This window comes from Mya arenaria, chromosome 3 (assembly GCF_026914265.1).
Source record: "Mya arenaria isolate MELC-2E11 chromosome 3, ASM2691426v1".
Taxonomy (NCBI): domain Eukaryota; kingdom Metazoa; phylum Mollusca; class Bivalvia; order Myida; family Myidae; genus Mya; species Mya arenaria.
In genome coordinates, this window is record NC_069124.1 from 34,801,427 (window position 1) to 34,817,212 (window position 15,786).

Sequence of the window (15,786 nt, forward strand, 5' to 3'; positions counted from 1 at the left end):
AAAAAAAATATATATATATATCTGTTTTTTTCTATATCTGAATGTGTTTTTTTTTCCAAATAATATTATACGGATTCGCACGGAACAACATATCGGAAATTAGCTCATTGAACGATAAATGATTGTTGTTATCATCTACCCCACTCTTGGGGAAAACTGAACTGGCAATTGGTCAGGTAACACATACCATTGGACAGCCATTATTTCAGCGAACATAATTAAAATTAACGATAATTCTTGAATCAAATATTACATTGCAAAGGTTCAAATAATACCAAAATTGTTATTGTTATATCGACAAAACAAGCCTACTTAAACTCTATGTATTAAGGGTCACGTCCAATGTCAAATGACCAAAACCAATGTTATAAATGTACATTTTCGTATAGATGTCAATTTGCGGCGGTCATAATTATTGCTTTTGTGTTGTTGACGGAGTAATCATGATACCAATTAATTAATATTTGACAATGACCGTTACTATATATTTCAATCCTGATCCGTAGTATTTTTGAGCCGTATTTTCTAGCCGTGATTTCGGCCGCTAAGAAGCCTTTAACGACTGTCATTCACGCATCGAAGCACGGATTGTTATGTGTTTGGTATTTCATTGGATTGACAAGAAAGATGAACGTTGTTAGCCTTGTATGAATCTAGACAGCACAACACTGCTTTCGATCATTACAAATCTTACATAAGGCAGTCGACATTAACAGAGTGTGGTGAATACAATTGGAAATATTCCAAAGGATTATATGCGGGATTTAACCGCTTTTTGGAATAGTAAAAATAGGCAATGTAAACACGGCGAAAAACTTTCACTACTACTACTACTATCTAGCTTTTAAACTTGTCCTGCTTTTCAAATTAATTAAACGTCAACGCTATTGACGTGAGGCGTAAGGTTACGTTTACGTTGAGAACAATACGCGATAAATTAAGCAAACGTGAAAGTAACACGCGAGAACTTTTGTATGCACTTGTTTTTCCTTGGTAAAATATGGTGAGGATTTTACGTGGTGTCAACACAAGAAATCGACGTGGGGATATGTAAATAACAATGCACGTGTAAAGGGATGTGCACAATGTTTTCTGCGTTTTGTAGGGGCAGCATTTGGGGCTGTGTCCGTTTAGGTTTTATGGTGCTATTCTTAAACATTGGAGGAGTATTAACCCAGTCAGGTACGTATGTTTGTAGAATTTTAAGCATGTTCGCTATGTGTCGTGTGTATTTTGTGGTTATTATTCTTTTATATTTAAGGACACCATGTGCTTTTCTAGGGACTCGACTGTCATTTTTACATTCCAAAATACGCATACGCGTTGCTAGTAATCTAGAACGAGGACGGTGTGTTTGCAAAGGTTTAACGGTTATATTTGGTTGATTGTCAATTATACATGTTATTATCGTCACTGGCATTTCGAGAACCTCGTGATCATGTTCACAGGAGTTTGACTTATGCGCCGATTGTTTAGAAATTTGTTAAACCACGTCATAAAAAACATCAGTCTTTGTTAACTTTTAAAATTGAATATTTGATGTGTTCCCATATTTAGATGTAAGCAAGTTCAGCTGAAACAGCGGACCACAATATCCATTGAACTTCCAGATAAGAAACCATTTGAAAAATGACAATGATCACGTTGACAACGTTAACTTTTATACATTTCTTAACAATTGGCCCTTTTGGGGTTTGAAATGATGTATGAAAATCATTCTATTCTAAAAAAAACTACGATTTGGGAAAAAACTAAGTCACTAATTATATCCATAAAATTCTTATTTTAGACCTAACAATGAGTCAAATTCCTGTGAGGACGTGCATCATACTTTTTTCGAGTCTTAAAAACACGTGTGACGAAATCTGATGATTATTAATAGTGTATGTCAGAAAGTCATCATTACAACTATAAGAAGCTGTCAATCATGATCATCCTATCAATGAGGACAGCAAAATAGCCCGAAGCCTACGACACACACTCGATAACCAAACTATACATGTTTTATCCAGCTTAGACTGTCCACTGAGTAGCCAATGTCCAGTGGCCGGACACGCCAAGGGCAGCGACCTGACAGCTCCCGTTCGGCTGGCCCCAGCGAATTGACTGACCTGTCATTTTAATTGCTGTTAAAAGTGGCCACTGTGTCCCTAATTTAGGATTTAATATATATTTTTAGAACAAATGCGGTTGCCTTTTGAATGATATTTCAGTTCATAGTTCGTGAGCCTCGAATTTGCCCCTTGTTCAGAATTAAAGATAAAGTTTTCGAAGGAAAACGTTGAATAGTTCAGTTCATTGCCCGTGCGTCGTAAATAAAACCTCGTATTTGTGTGCAGATCTTTCTATAAACTATCCCACAATTAGCAACTAAAAACGAAAGAAACATACCGCATTTATATAACTTATGTACAGATCGATCAATATTAGCATCAACCATGACGAAAAACAAAGTAATCGCATGACAATTTTAAAACTTATAGTGTTTGTTAAATACAAATGTATTATGTTGTTTGTCAAATTGAAATTTTAGAGTGATGTCACTATTGTTGAATGCGTCAGTTTTGAAAATATGTTGATGACCTGTATCAAACTCGAGAACAAAAATGCTAATTTAACCTAATAAATGACCGACCATTGCATGGCTTAAATGTCACTGTCGTAACATTGGTCTTCTCTCACTAAGAACACAAACGAAGCACAGCCTTTTTCATTGAAATTCCTTCTGACAGAACACCAATTTTGGTTTTGAAGGCATATAAATTGTCACTTCTGTAAGAGATAGAGAGAGAGAGAGAGATTAAACATTCCACCGAATTGCACTTTTTGGAAAAAAGAATACATGCTAATTATGGGATAAAATCCAAGTGCTCTTATTGGTTCCAGTAAATTGACTCACTAGCGTTATCTGGCGGGGGGGGGGGGAGGGGGTGTTGACCTGGGTATAACGGGGGGGGGGGGGGGGGGGGTGCGGCATTACCCCTGTTGACAACACTTATATAAGGGGTTAACACATGCTATATGTTAATGCAGTTCTTTGATAAACGTGTTTGGCCCTATGACACTCTATGGTACAATTTACTTGTACCAAGAAACACTTTTAATACCTTTTTGGTCCTAGCGCAACTGTTAAGGGTAATTGTTTGGTCCTCGCACACTTATTTTGACACAATTGCTTGATCCTAGAACACGCTCTTACGTACGATTCTGATATAAAATATGACTCGCTTTTCGACACAATTGACTTACTGTTCATATGACACTCGCTTTGACATGTTCTCTGGCCCAAGTACACGCTCTTTGGTACAATTCTTTGGTCACAGGAAACGCTGTTTGGCACAGTTATGTGGTCCTAATACGTGCGATTTGGTCACAGGAAACGCTGTTTGGCACAGTTATGTGGTCCTAATACGTGCGATTTGGTTCAATTCTTTGGTCACAGGAAACGCTGTTTAGCCCAGTTCTTTAGTTCAATATTGATAGGCGCTCTAAGGCACAATGGTTTGGCTCCCCAAAACGCTGTTGAATTCTTTGTCCTAGAACACACTTGTTATCTCTAGTCATTGGCCATAATGCACGCTTTTTGGTTCAAAATAGGACTCACTCTTTGGTACAATGCATTGACCTTGGAACACACTCTTTATATAACAATTCTTTGGTCCAAGGAAACGCCAAATATCACAATGTATTGGTCCTTTGGTACAATATAGACAAGTCCTTTGGTACAATACTTTGGCCTTAGGATAAGCTCTGTCGCAATTTGTTTTCGTTGGCAAAATATTCTCAGAGACCTTTCTCAGAAGCTTAGTCCGTGCGTGTATGAAAACTTAGAGCTTTGAATATGAAACACTACGTGTACTTGTACGTGTAGCTATCCCGACATGTAGAAGTTGTCCTTTAAAGGGAATCACTCATCTTTTTTGTCAAATGCATATTTTTGTATGACGAAATAAAGTGTGCGAAATCATAAGAAGTGTTGAAACTAAGATACTGACAGCTGGAACCCTACAACAAATGTTTATGATTTTGAATAGCGTTAGTAATGCTTATCAACAAAATTCTTAAAAGTTAAGTCATATCTACGTTTTTGCCCTTTTGCGCGTGTTGTTTGTTGTCAGTTTTCTATCAGTTTTTTTCTTGTCTTAATCGGCGTGTGTTCAATCCCAAAAAGAACCAGTTTTTTTTAAAACTTTAAGGGGGGGGGGGGGTGCTAAAACATGAGCGAGTCCGTTTAAAGTCGTTTGCGAAAACTAGCATTCACGTGAACGGGTATGCTGATAGACTGACCCTTGTAAAAACACGTATTTCTCGTGATTATGTAGATGTCATTGCCGTTCACTACCCACAAACATTCTCCTGCACGTATTACGTAGACCCTTTCCGCAATCGTAACAAATCGGACATCTCCGGCAAGCTTTGGGATAATGGCCGAGATGTTCCGATGGTACTACCCGCTGAACCCGGATTAAGTGCACTCAAAAGTTACGGTATATCACACGTCCACGAAAACATACACGTACAAGTAGCGTTTCTCAACCTCCCTTACGTGAGTGACGGATCCGTGGTCCAGTGCTTATACACTTCTCTGTCAATCCAGGGATCGCAGGTTCGATTCCACACCGCACCACTATTAAAACAAATACAAATCGGCTTTCGGGAGGGAAGTTAAATGGGTGTGACAGTGCTATACACTGGTGCACGTTAAAAAACCTGGGTAAACTGAGTTACATTCTGTTTATTTACTATGCTCCAAAAACCTAATATGACTAACAATCTTACTGGAGCACTTTCACATCCAAAACTCCAATGTTCGCAAAGCTATATATGAAATATAAACATAATGTGCGCATTATTAGCAAAAGTAAATTCAAAGTAGGATTTTATGCTCAGGTGTAATATTTGTCATTTCGACCAATTCATCACGGTCCCTATTTTGTTATAATTGTTCATAGTGATATATTTACTTGTCTCAATAATGATATTCAAAGGGTGTGTCTAAACTATTCATATAGTAGTAAGATACTCCATATATAATGTATACATTACAAACATGTGTGTAGTCGCGATACAACAGATCCCTTTTCCTACTGCTCCACCACTCCTCATACTCCCCCCCCCCAATACCACACCCCACACGCGCACATCATGCATGTACTCCAACACTTTCTTAAGAATTCGGCATACCAGGAATACATACAAGAACGTTTGACTCTTTGCGTACCAAAATTTAGGTGTTTGCATTGCCGTACCACGTACTGAGAACCGCGTACCCCGTACTGAGAACTGCGTACACAAAGGTGTGATTAAGCATGGTATTACGACGCAGTATACTTGTTTACTCATTCACCATGCATATTTGTCTTTGTTACTCAACTTTTCTTGTATATTCAAACTTAACTTATAAAAATCATGAACATAATTGGCTGCGAAACAAGTTTTTTACATTCGATGGAAAAAAGCGGCTGCTCATTATCATCGGATCAAACATTTCTATCATTCAATGGGATTTCACCATTATCAGTTTAAAATATATATAATCATACTCAACATTGATGGCGTTGTTTCGAGTTCAAGTCCATCTCCGTAGTTACCGAGTTTAAGTTTGTATTAAATGTATCTTCTTACGTATTACTTGATCTGTAGACATGCCACCAGAGACGATAATGACCGGTGTGGTGGTATTATGTATTACATGCGATAATGACGGGCCATCAAATGTCAGCATCGCTTGCTTCAATTTTCCTAAAAAAGGGATAAACTATGGAGTGTTACTGAAATTGCGTAATATTTGCAATTGACATGTATATATATACATATATATATATATATATTATAGCAAGCTGTGGGAATACTACGTGCTATTGTTATTATGTTGTATTGTGGTATAAGAGGTTGTCGTTTAATGGAATCATGAACTTGTCCGGCCCATAGGTGGCAGTATCAGACAGAGATGGTTATATTATTATTACGGCATGATTACAATTTTATTATTATTATTATTATTATTATTATTATTATTATTATTATTATTATTATTATTATTATTATTATTAAAATTTCACCATCTTTGTCTGATAATGCCACATGCGGTCATAAATCTAGTCTATTCAGGCTCTGGCATCAAGTTTGGTGGAATAATCTCCGATTCTCGTCTGCTTTATTGTGTCTTTGACTGTTCGTTATGATTTGATCCCACCGTGTGCCATCACGACTGATGTATTTAAATGACTTAATTAAGAAAATAGCATTGGTTAGTCTAACCAGGTCAAGAAATCCAGCAGCAAAGAATACAAGACACTGGTTTCATTTCTAACGTATTTTAGTACGATGCGGCCGATGATTAAACCGATAGCTATCCGGAACGGACGCTCTACATTTTGGGCTATTGGATCGGTGTTTCTTTAACTACTACATTTACTATTTACACCATTTACAATTTTCAGACTTACAAATCAACATCCGGTTGGTTAATGGGTCGGACGCCTCCCGTGGTCGTTTGGAAATCCAGAAGGTGGGCGGTGACGGCGTCTGGGGCACTGTGTGTAATGATCAATACGAGGTGGACAACAAGGCGGCCACCGTCGTCTGCCGCCAGCTTGGGTTCCTCTGGGGTGTAAGTGTCTTCCGTTATACGATTTGTGTGGTGACGGTTGATCCGAACTGTCCGATCGTGGGAACTCATGGTAGTCTGTTAAAATTCCCACTACTACCCCGGTTTAATGCCGAGCGCCAGGCAAGTGGGCTACTGATTTCATTTTAAACGTCTTTTGGTCGAAGTTGGAACCCAGGGCTTCCCGCATGGTAGTCGACAATGCATGTCTGTTCAAAATTCACGTTTTAAGCCTGTTCCCGGCCCATCGTTTTGTTTAAGGGTCGTGTTATTATTTTCATTCAAATGTGAAGCGGTCCCGTTTATACCAAGCAAAACATTTTAGCTCTGAAATAATAAGTTCTCTTTAACAACACATATCTTTGTCAGTTTTACGCGACCATTTCCGTAACTTCGGACAACATTGCGAAGCGTATTTAAGTGTATGTTTTACACAGGAGGCAACATTGGCGGGGGAGTTTGGTTTCGGTACGACCGACCAGCCGATCTTTCTGGACCAGGTGATGTGTGAAGGGACAGAGGCGTCCATCGCCAATTGTCGCCACGACGGTTGGAACATCCACAACTGCTTCCACCACGAGGACGTTGGGGCCATCTGTCACAATACATCAGGTAGGCACTGGGGTGTGTGTGGGTTGGTGGATGGGGGATGGGCTTAGAGCGGAAGATTAGGGTGGATCACCATGAGAATCATGATGTCAGCTGTGACAACCGTAATCATCGGTAGTCAAAGGGGAAGGGACGAATGTGTTTCCGGGAATAAATTATTTATTATAAATAGTATTGAGACGTTATGTAATGTGGTCCACAAGTGTAACGTTAGCGTTGAAAACGTTTTATCTGTAGTTGCCATTTACTTTGCATTGCTATTTTTCCGTAACAGCACTTATTTACAAGTGTCAAATACATACATAATATATCATACATACTAGTACATTGTAAGTGGAAGTATGTGATGATATGTTGTAATCTGTTATGTTTAAAATATAAGACAACTGCTTGATGCCACTCCCCCGCAGCCATGGTAGACGAAGGGAGAGTTGAATGACCAAATTATGAAAAATAACAAATCATAACATTATTAATTAATGCGGTCCTATCAATTAGTATAATTTACGATCTACGTAACATGCATTGTATTATACTGTGTGCAAAACGAAACCAGCACACAGTGACAGTCCGCAACGCCGTGCTTAGCTTGTGTAACCATAATTTAATTGATTGCTCACATTGTAATAACTTATATATTCGAAGGACAACATACTAATTAACGACCAATTATCAGCCGCGTAGGAGTGTAGATATATACATAACGTATGTCTTACATGTCACGAACAGGACGTAGCTTATCGAGGCATTGTATTTAACAAGAAATTAAACAACACAAATTCCTTACTTGTGTTACATGTAATAGTTTTAACACCGAGTTATTGAAAATGTATGCGACGACGTAACTGTTGTGTAGCATGTTGTCAAGGACAACGTTCAATAAAGCGATTGCAGTATACTATAAGGAAAATGCCTTTGTATTTATAGCACTGTTAAAGTACCGCCTACGTCTTACCGTTATGATATGGGATTTAATGTATACCTACGGAGCGAATTAAATACAGGATACAGGATACAAATTAAATACATATAATGCACGTTTTATTGAAACATGTTTTTAAAGCTGCACTGTCTCAGATTGAACGTTTTGACAACTTCTTTATTTTTTGTCTTGGAACAAGCGAAAATGCATTGAAACCAGTGATATAAGACTTCTGACAAAAAATCAGATCACAGATTTTCATATTTAAGTTAAACAGTTGATGTTTTATGCATTTTTCTTAAACCATTAGTAACGCTTTTAGCCATAAATCATAAAACATTAATTTTCGAACGGAAACATTAAAGTCTTCAGTCTGATCTTTTGTCAGCAGTCTTATATCACTGGTTAGCAGATATTTACGCAAAAATTGGCTCTTTCCAAGACAAAAAATAAAAAAAAAGTTGTCAAAACGGTAGATCGGTGAGAGTGCAGCTTTAACATTCATTATTAATTAACAAGTCTTTTAACTGTCTCTACGACCCTGTTACATGATTGTGTGCATGTATTTGGCTTCCATAGGGATCCTACCTGAACGTATAGTTTGCACTTTAAGAAAAAATAACGTTGGATTTTGTTTGCTTAAGTTTAATATGGTCTCACACATGACATAGAGCTCCTGTAATTTGTATCCATCAATTACCGACAAATATGCGAATGTTAACCCTAAAGCGGTGAAATATAGAATAAACTGGATTTCAATTTACGTTGAGTCCAATTTAACAATCGTTGCAACCCAAGTCAAACATTCTGTTCTCACACTTTATTATCATTCGAGATATTCCCACGAAACTTCGTTGTCATGTTGCCAGTGACCACACGTTTGTGAGCAATCAGGCAGAAACTATGATTTTGTTCTGTTTACATGTTGCCAGTGATAACACGTTTATTAGCAATCAAGGTCAAACCTATGATTTTGTTCTGTTAACATGTTGCCAGTGATAACACGTTTATTAGCAATCAAGGTCAAACCTATGATTTTGTTCTGTTTACATGTTGCCAGTGATAACACGTTTATTAGCAATCAAGGTCAAACCTATGATTTTGTTCTGTTTACATGTTGCCAGTGACAACACGTTTATTAGCAATCAAAGTCAAACCTATGATTTTGTTCTGTTTACATGTTGCCAGTGACCACACGTTGGTGAGCAATCAAGGCCAAAGCTATGATTTTGTTCTGTTTACATGTTGCCAGTGACAACACGTTTATAGGCAATGAAGGCCAAACCTATGATTTTGTTCTGTTTACATGTTGCCAGTGACAACACGTTTATTAGCAATCAAGGTCAAACCTATGATTTTGTTCTGTTTACATGTTGCCAATGACAACACGCCCATTAGCAATCAAGGCCAAAGCTATGATTTTGTTCTGTTTACATGTTGCCAGTGACCACACGTTGGTGAGCAATCAATGCCAAACCTATGATTTTGTTCTGTTTACATGTTGCCAGTGACCACACGTTGGTGAGCAATCAAGGCCAAACCTATGATTTTGTTCTGTTTACATGTTGCCAGTGACAACACGTTCATTAGCAATCAATGTCAAACCTATGATTTTGTGTTTACATGTTGCCAGTGACCACACGTTCATTAGCAATCAATGTCAAATCTATGATTTTGTTCTGTTTACATGTTACCAGTGACCACACGTTCATTAGCAATCAAGGTCAAACCTATGATTTTGTTCTGTACTGGCAACACGTTTATTAGCAATCAAAGACAAACATTTAATTTTGTTTTGGTTCTGGTCGATTAATGACCTTATTTGATGTATATGCACTCGCGTCCGTATTACGCGTCCGGGACTGCCACTCTTCAACGATTGATCACGATCACTATTTATTTATCCTTCAGTTCGTTTACGGTCCCCCACGAGGAAGGTGGGGGTTGGCGTTGTCGAGGTGATGGGTGAGTACCGGTGGCGCGATGCCTGCGACACCGGATGGAACAACTGGGCCGCCACGCTCGTCTGCAAGGAGCTTGGTTTTGTCCACGGGGTCGCGGAGTGCTGCTCTGCCCTAGGACCATTCCAACATTTGATTTTGTGCGTACAATTTTCAACATGCATACAGTATGGTGAAACATGTGTTTTCAGCATTTCTTCATTCAGGAAGTAAACGTAGTTTTAAATGTAAGAGCTTAAAAATAAAAAATAAATAGACAAACTTAAAACAATGGCGTATGAACTACAAACTGCAGAGGTTTATACTGTCAAAGTCGTCACCGGAAAGTAATTTTTAGTTCTACTGAAATGTTGTATACAATATCTTGGAAAGTTTTGTAACCGTTCTTAAGACATGCATTTATCTTCAGAAATGTCAACAATAATGAAGCGAAATCCTATAATTACAACTGCACGGGTACTGAAACTCGCCTGGCAGACTGTCCCAACACGACATTTTCGCGAATGTGCGAATACTCCCACCGTGCGTCGGTCGTCTGCCACGACACAGCTCCTGACAAGGTCAACATGAGTATGTAAAATTTACAGAAATGCATTTTTTGTTGTTGTAACAATTGATAGTTGAGCAAGTATGTAAAAGAAATCGATGCACGAACGTTTTTGGTGGACTGCAGCCTACCCGCTTTCACAAGTTACTTCCCTTGTATAAACATTCGCCATTTAATTATTGTATGTTTATAACAATTTCTTTAGGTTTTATTTGATTCTGATTGTTTTTAACGATTTGCTGTCATTTTTTTTTTGCATTATCATAACTTATCGCTTTCCTCACCATACATTTTTTTTATTACCTCATAATTTGTATAACTCTGAAATGTATGGAGCTTAAATCATTCAAATCACGTTTTACCTGGTATATGTCCGTGCTTGTGGTAAATAAATAAATACGTATGGAGAGTCACGCATAGAAGAGCATTTTTTGTTTGTTTTCACTTCAGGTTTTGCAGTGCGTATGACAACAGGAGGAGAGAATTGGGGGAAGGTTGAGGTTCGTCATAGCGGCGTCTGGGGTCAGGTATGCAGCGACAAATGGACGGACACTGCTGCCAATGTCACATGTCAACAGCTTGGCCAGGGCTTCATAGGGGGCGTTGCCCTGGGCTCTGTTAACTCAATAGCCTGGGACAATGTTATCCTGGACATGCCTGTATGGCTTGTGGACCCTGTCTGTATTGGAATGGAAAAAAGCCTGGACAAGTGTGTGTACACACAGTGGGGGGAGCCTCTTGTTTCTGGCTGTCTCCCAGCATATGTGCTCTGCTACAAGAAAACAGGTACAAGTCAAGTTTTGAGGTTAAGATATACAAAGTAGTGCCAGAAAATTACAAATTGATTCATAATTAATAATTTACCTTGAATATGTAAAAAGAACATTGATTGGTCAAGGAATTAAAAAACCTTGAAAAGCCATTGTATGAAATTGTCACTAGGCATATCAAATATTATGATAAATGCTGCACTGAACAAAAATCAATAATAATGATTTCAATGAAAAAAAGTTGTTATTGTGAAAGATTTGATGTTGTTTTCGTTATCAGCGTCATTGTTGTGCAAAACCTTTTAATCATGGCAATAACTTTAAACAGCTAAAGACATGCCAGAAACAATAAACTCATTGATAACAAGGCACATCACTCTGGCTATAATAAATATTGAGTTAAACCCCTTGTTTGACCGAAAAATAAAATGCTCAAAATTTGATGATTTTTTATTAATTTTAATGTATTATCATATTAATTCATTTGACTTTAATGATAAAAACAAAAAAGCATATGATTAGATGAAATAATATTAGCCTTTAAAAATGTGGTTTTTGAATTAATAGCTATGTGTGACCGCAAATTCCCCAGTTAAAAAAGCCCCAAAATAATGCTAATATTTTTTCATATGTACCGGTACGTAAATCATTTGCATTTTTTTTATTTCATCATGAAAGTCAAATGCGTTTAACATGATAATGCATTAAAATAAAGATTTTGTTTGTGTATCAACCTATATAAGGCACCTTTAAGAAAAGACTAGTGTCAGCAGTGGATTCGTAGCACTCTTTTTTAAGTGTTTTGTGCATCAAATTTTGCTTGGTACTCTAAATAGTTTGCCCACTGCACATGGTTAATGAATATAAGAAGCCTAAACAGATTTGAAAATAAATCATTTTACAGTGGTAACAATGCTAAATGCCATGCTAATATTCAATGAATGGTACGAGAACATAGGTTTGATTGTTACAGTTTTATAGGCCATCTAGTAATGTAAGATTTTAGGCTTGTTCACTCAGGTTTTTGGTCCAAATTTGATGACCGTACATACATCAGATTTCAACTTTCATAAGTGAACTGAGCCCAGTAAACAATGGCCCCTTTATTTTCATTTCTTTAAGTGATTTTTTTTTTATAAATTAATTGCTTGTATTCTGCTTAAAATGTATTATTAGTGATAGTCAAACTTCATTCTGATAAATGGCATGATCAGAATTTTTGTTTGTGCAGTTTAATACTTTAAAAAAAAAAATCTGACTGATATTTTATCATTTAAATTGAAATTGCTATTAAAACATTGAAAACCTTTTAAAGGTCTTTAGATTTCCTGTGATTGTCTTTTTTCTTTTCCCTCTGTTATTGTAAAAATAGATGTTATACAACTAAACTATAATAGTGTGGATAAATTGTGGTCGTTCATGCATATACAATAAAAGACTATCAATATTTGACGTATTTTCACATTACTATGTCTAGGTGTACAGGTTGACATAGTCGGTGGAGAGAAGCCCCACTTTGGGAGGGTTCAGATCACATATGATGGGGTCCCTGGGTCAGTGTGCACAGAGGAGTGGTCTGATAATGATGCCAACTTGGTGAGTTATGTTTCTGCTGATTTATTAATCAATGGTCATTTGAAAAAAGGCATGTGATGACCCTTGTGGGGAGCCCCTATTTGCAGGGTCCTATCCTTGGTTTTTAAATATGCCCATTCATAAGACGAGACATACTATATATTCACATGCAGCCTACAAACGGGCAGGTGTGCAGCATTCAGTATGTTGTCTGATCAATACTTTGGAAGCCTTTGTCATATCATCACCAACTTTGGTTAGAATTTGTATAGTCATAAAATCTTGGACAAGTTTGATAACTAGCCATAATCAATCAAGAGTTATCACTGTTTAATATAAAAAATCCTAAAATAAGTCAGGAGTTCTGCCCCCAAAATTGTGGCAAAAACTGTATATACTGTGTCTGCTCTCTATATTAAGGTACATAAAACAATTTATTGGTAATCATAGTGTTTTGTAATATAGGATTGGTGAATTTGTTGGCACTCTTGTTATAACCTGAAATAAACTTAGCTTGTATTGTGTTACAGTTTCATGTTGAATCAAACTCTAAATAATAGTAACAGCAGTTAATGGCATGCTATCTGTGATTTTGAGGTTTCTGAGTATCAAAAGTTAAATATATTTGAAACACATTGTACATTAAGTTATTACATTTTGTATATTTCAACTGAAGTCAGAAGTGAAATGACTGATTCACAACCTTTCTAGGCATAAAACACTTGTTTGTTATATTAGGTACAATTTTTGTATGTTTTATTATGCACATAATAATATCAGATAATATCGGGTCACCAGGCGCCCAGAATTGATACATTTGAGTATCATCTACATTAACTTACAAAGATTATTATTTGAACAGGTATGTCGGATGAATAATTACAGTGATGGAGTGGTGCGTACCCCAAGTGGCTCCCAGAATATACCACCCTACTACCTTAACAGGCTCATGTGCTTCAACAGCCCCAAAACACTGTTCATGTGTACATCATATGGCTGGGGAGTCAACACAGAGACCTGCACACAGGCTGCCCATGTTATGTGTTATAAAAACAGTGAGCTCTTTATCTTAATTTGTATACCCTCGTTTAAAAAAAGAAATGGGACATATTTTATTTTTTCCTGCGGCATGCTGGTGGATGGACAGCGTCAAGTATGTTGTCACACAATAAATTTGGTCAAAATGTATATTAGCATAATATCTTGAACAAGTTTAATGACCAGCCATATTGCTCTAGTCATTCGAGAGTTATCGCCCTTTAATTATAGAAATAGTCTAAAATTGGTCTTGTCTTATCAATAACTTTAGATGCCTTTGTCCAATCATCACCAAATTAATCAGAATAAGTATGGAAATAATAACTTGGACCATAAATATTGCTTAAGTCACTGAAGAGTAATCACCCTTTAATTACATGTATAGAAGTTACCTTAAATAATTAATTAAGCATTTTCCAATCATCACCAAATTTGGTCAGGTTCAATAACCAGCCATGTTGCCTCTGTCATTCCAGAGTAGTAGCCTGTAATTGACAAAGGCTGTCCTTACAGTGTCCACTCTCTAAGTTTGGCTAAGCATACAACCACTTATCACCAAACTTGGTGTCCTAGAATTAGGAAGAGCATATTTTGTGACAGTTGGCACTCTTGTTAGTTTTGCGTAAATGTCAAACAAAGTTTCATATATTTCTTTTCTAACTACATTTCAATCTCAGTCTTTTCTAGTTTGCATTTCAGAGCCACCATGCTGTATAATTATTGAAAAACAAATTTTTTTGTCTCGAAAGGTTTAGTAGAATATCTGTCATAATAAACAGTTATGACCTTTAAAATGATTATCAGTACTGTTAAACAACAGGCCGCTGGGCACTTGATATATTTATAGTGGGTATTATAACACTGCATTTAATTCCATGATTTATGTGCCCTTGGGTCATTAACTTGATTAAAAAAATTATGTGATTCACAGTATAGCAGAAGGTCGATTTTGGTGCTGTTTTATTAACTTTTTGTTCAAAAGATTTTAGGGTTGTTTTGAGAGAGAAGACAATAGGACCCACAACAACATTGTGTTAAAATGAAAATGGTGTAACCAATAAGTTGACCTGGACTGTACCCCTATAATAAGGATCATTTGCATACATGCACTAAACAGCTATCATTTTATTGCACAAACATTTCAGTCTGGACAAAATGTTATGTATTGGTATAAAGTTTATGTAAAATATTATTTTACTCTTATTTAAGTTCGTTTAGTTGGAGGCACAGAGAAGAGCGGGGTTGTCCTGTATTATGATGCATCCACCAGTAAGTGGATGGGATTTTGTGACCGTGGCTTCAAACAGGATTATGCTGACATGATCTGCCGGGAGCTCGGCCATGAAACGGGTACTCTTCTTGAGATGGGGGCATATGGGAAGATATACATTCCCCTGGGAAGAACCAGCATGGCCTGTGTGGGAAACGAGACAAGTGTTTTAGACTGTCCCTATGATAAACATGAAGTGTGTTGGCAAACAGAGAAACATTATGTGTCGGTCAGCTGTCATAAAGATGTTATGGATACGGGTAGGTTAATGTTTTTTGATGTAGACAAATGTTCCACCACAGTATTGAAAGAGGTTAATGCCAATATTGAACACCTTTTTACATCAATTTTTTTCCCAAAATATTGAGGCTCACACTTGTTTACTTGCTCATTTCTTGTATAATTCATAACACATGGTGTAGTCATCAGGGTCCTTGGTGTTGGTGCTGTACTCAAGTACAAATCCTTATATACAGTCGAACCC

The 15,786-nt window shown here is 37.1% G+C and overlaps 1 protein-coding gene across 1 annotated transcript in view; it reads left to right on the plus strand.

Moving 5' to 3' along the window:
• The first annotated feature begins 611 nt into the window (after positions 1 to 611).
• The window catches only part of LOC128229244 (deleted in malignant brain tumors 1 protein-like), a 65,096-nt gene continuing 49,921 nt past the window's right edge, over positions 612 to 15,786 (plus strand). Inside the window, exons 1-9 of the mRNA XM_052941012.1 lie at positions 612 to 1,182; positions 6,444 to 6,613; positions 7,048 to 7,222; positions 10,053 to 10,242; positions 10,512 to 10,672; positions 11,100 to 11,435; positions 12,897 to 13,015; positions 13,857 to 14,049; positions 15,242 to 15,562. Of these exons, the coding sequence (XP_052796972.1) occupies positions 1,077 to 1,182; positions 6,444 to 6,613; positions 7,048 to 7,222; positions 10,053 to 10,242; positions 10,512 to 10,672; positions 11,100 to 11,435; positions 12,897 to 13,015; positions 13,857 to 14,049; positions 15,242 to 15,562 (1,771 nt within the window). The 5' untranslated portion in view covers positions 612 to 1,076. The remainder of the gene's footprint in view (positions 1,183 to 6,443; positions 6,614 to 7,047; positions 7,223 to 10,052; positions 10,243 to 10,511; positions 10,673 to 11,099; positions 11,436 to 12,896; positions 13,016 to 13,856; positions 14,050 to 15,241; positions 15,563 to 15,786) is intronic.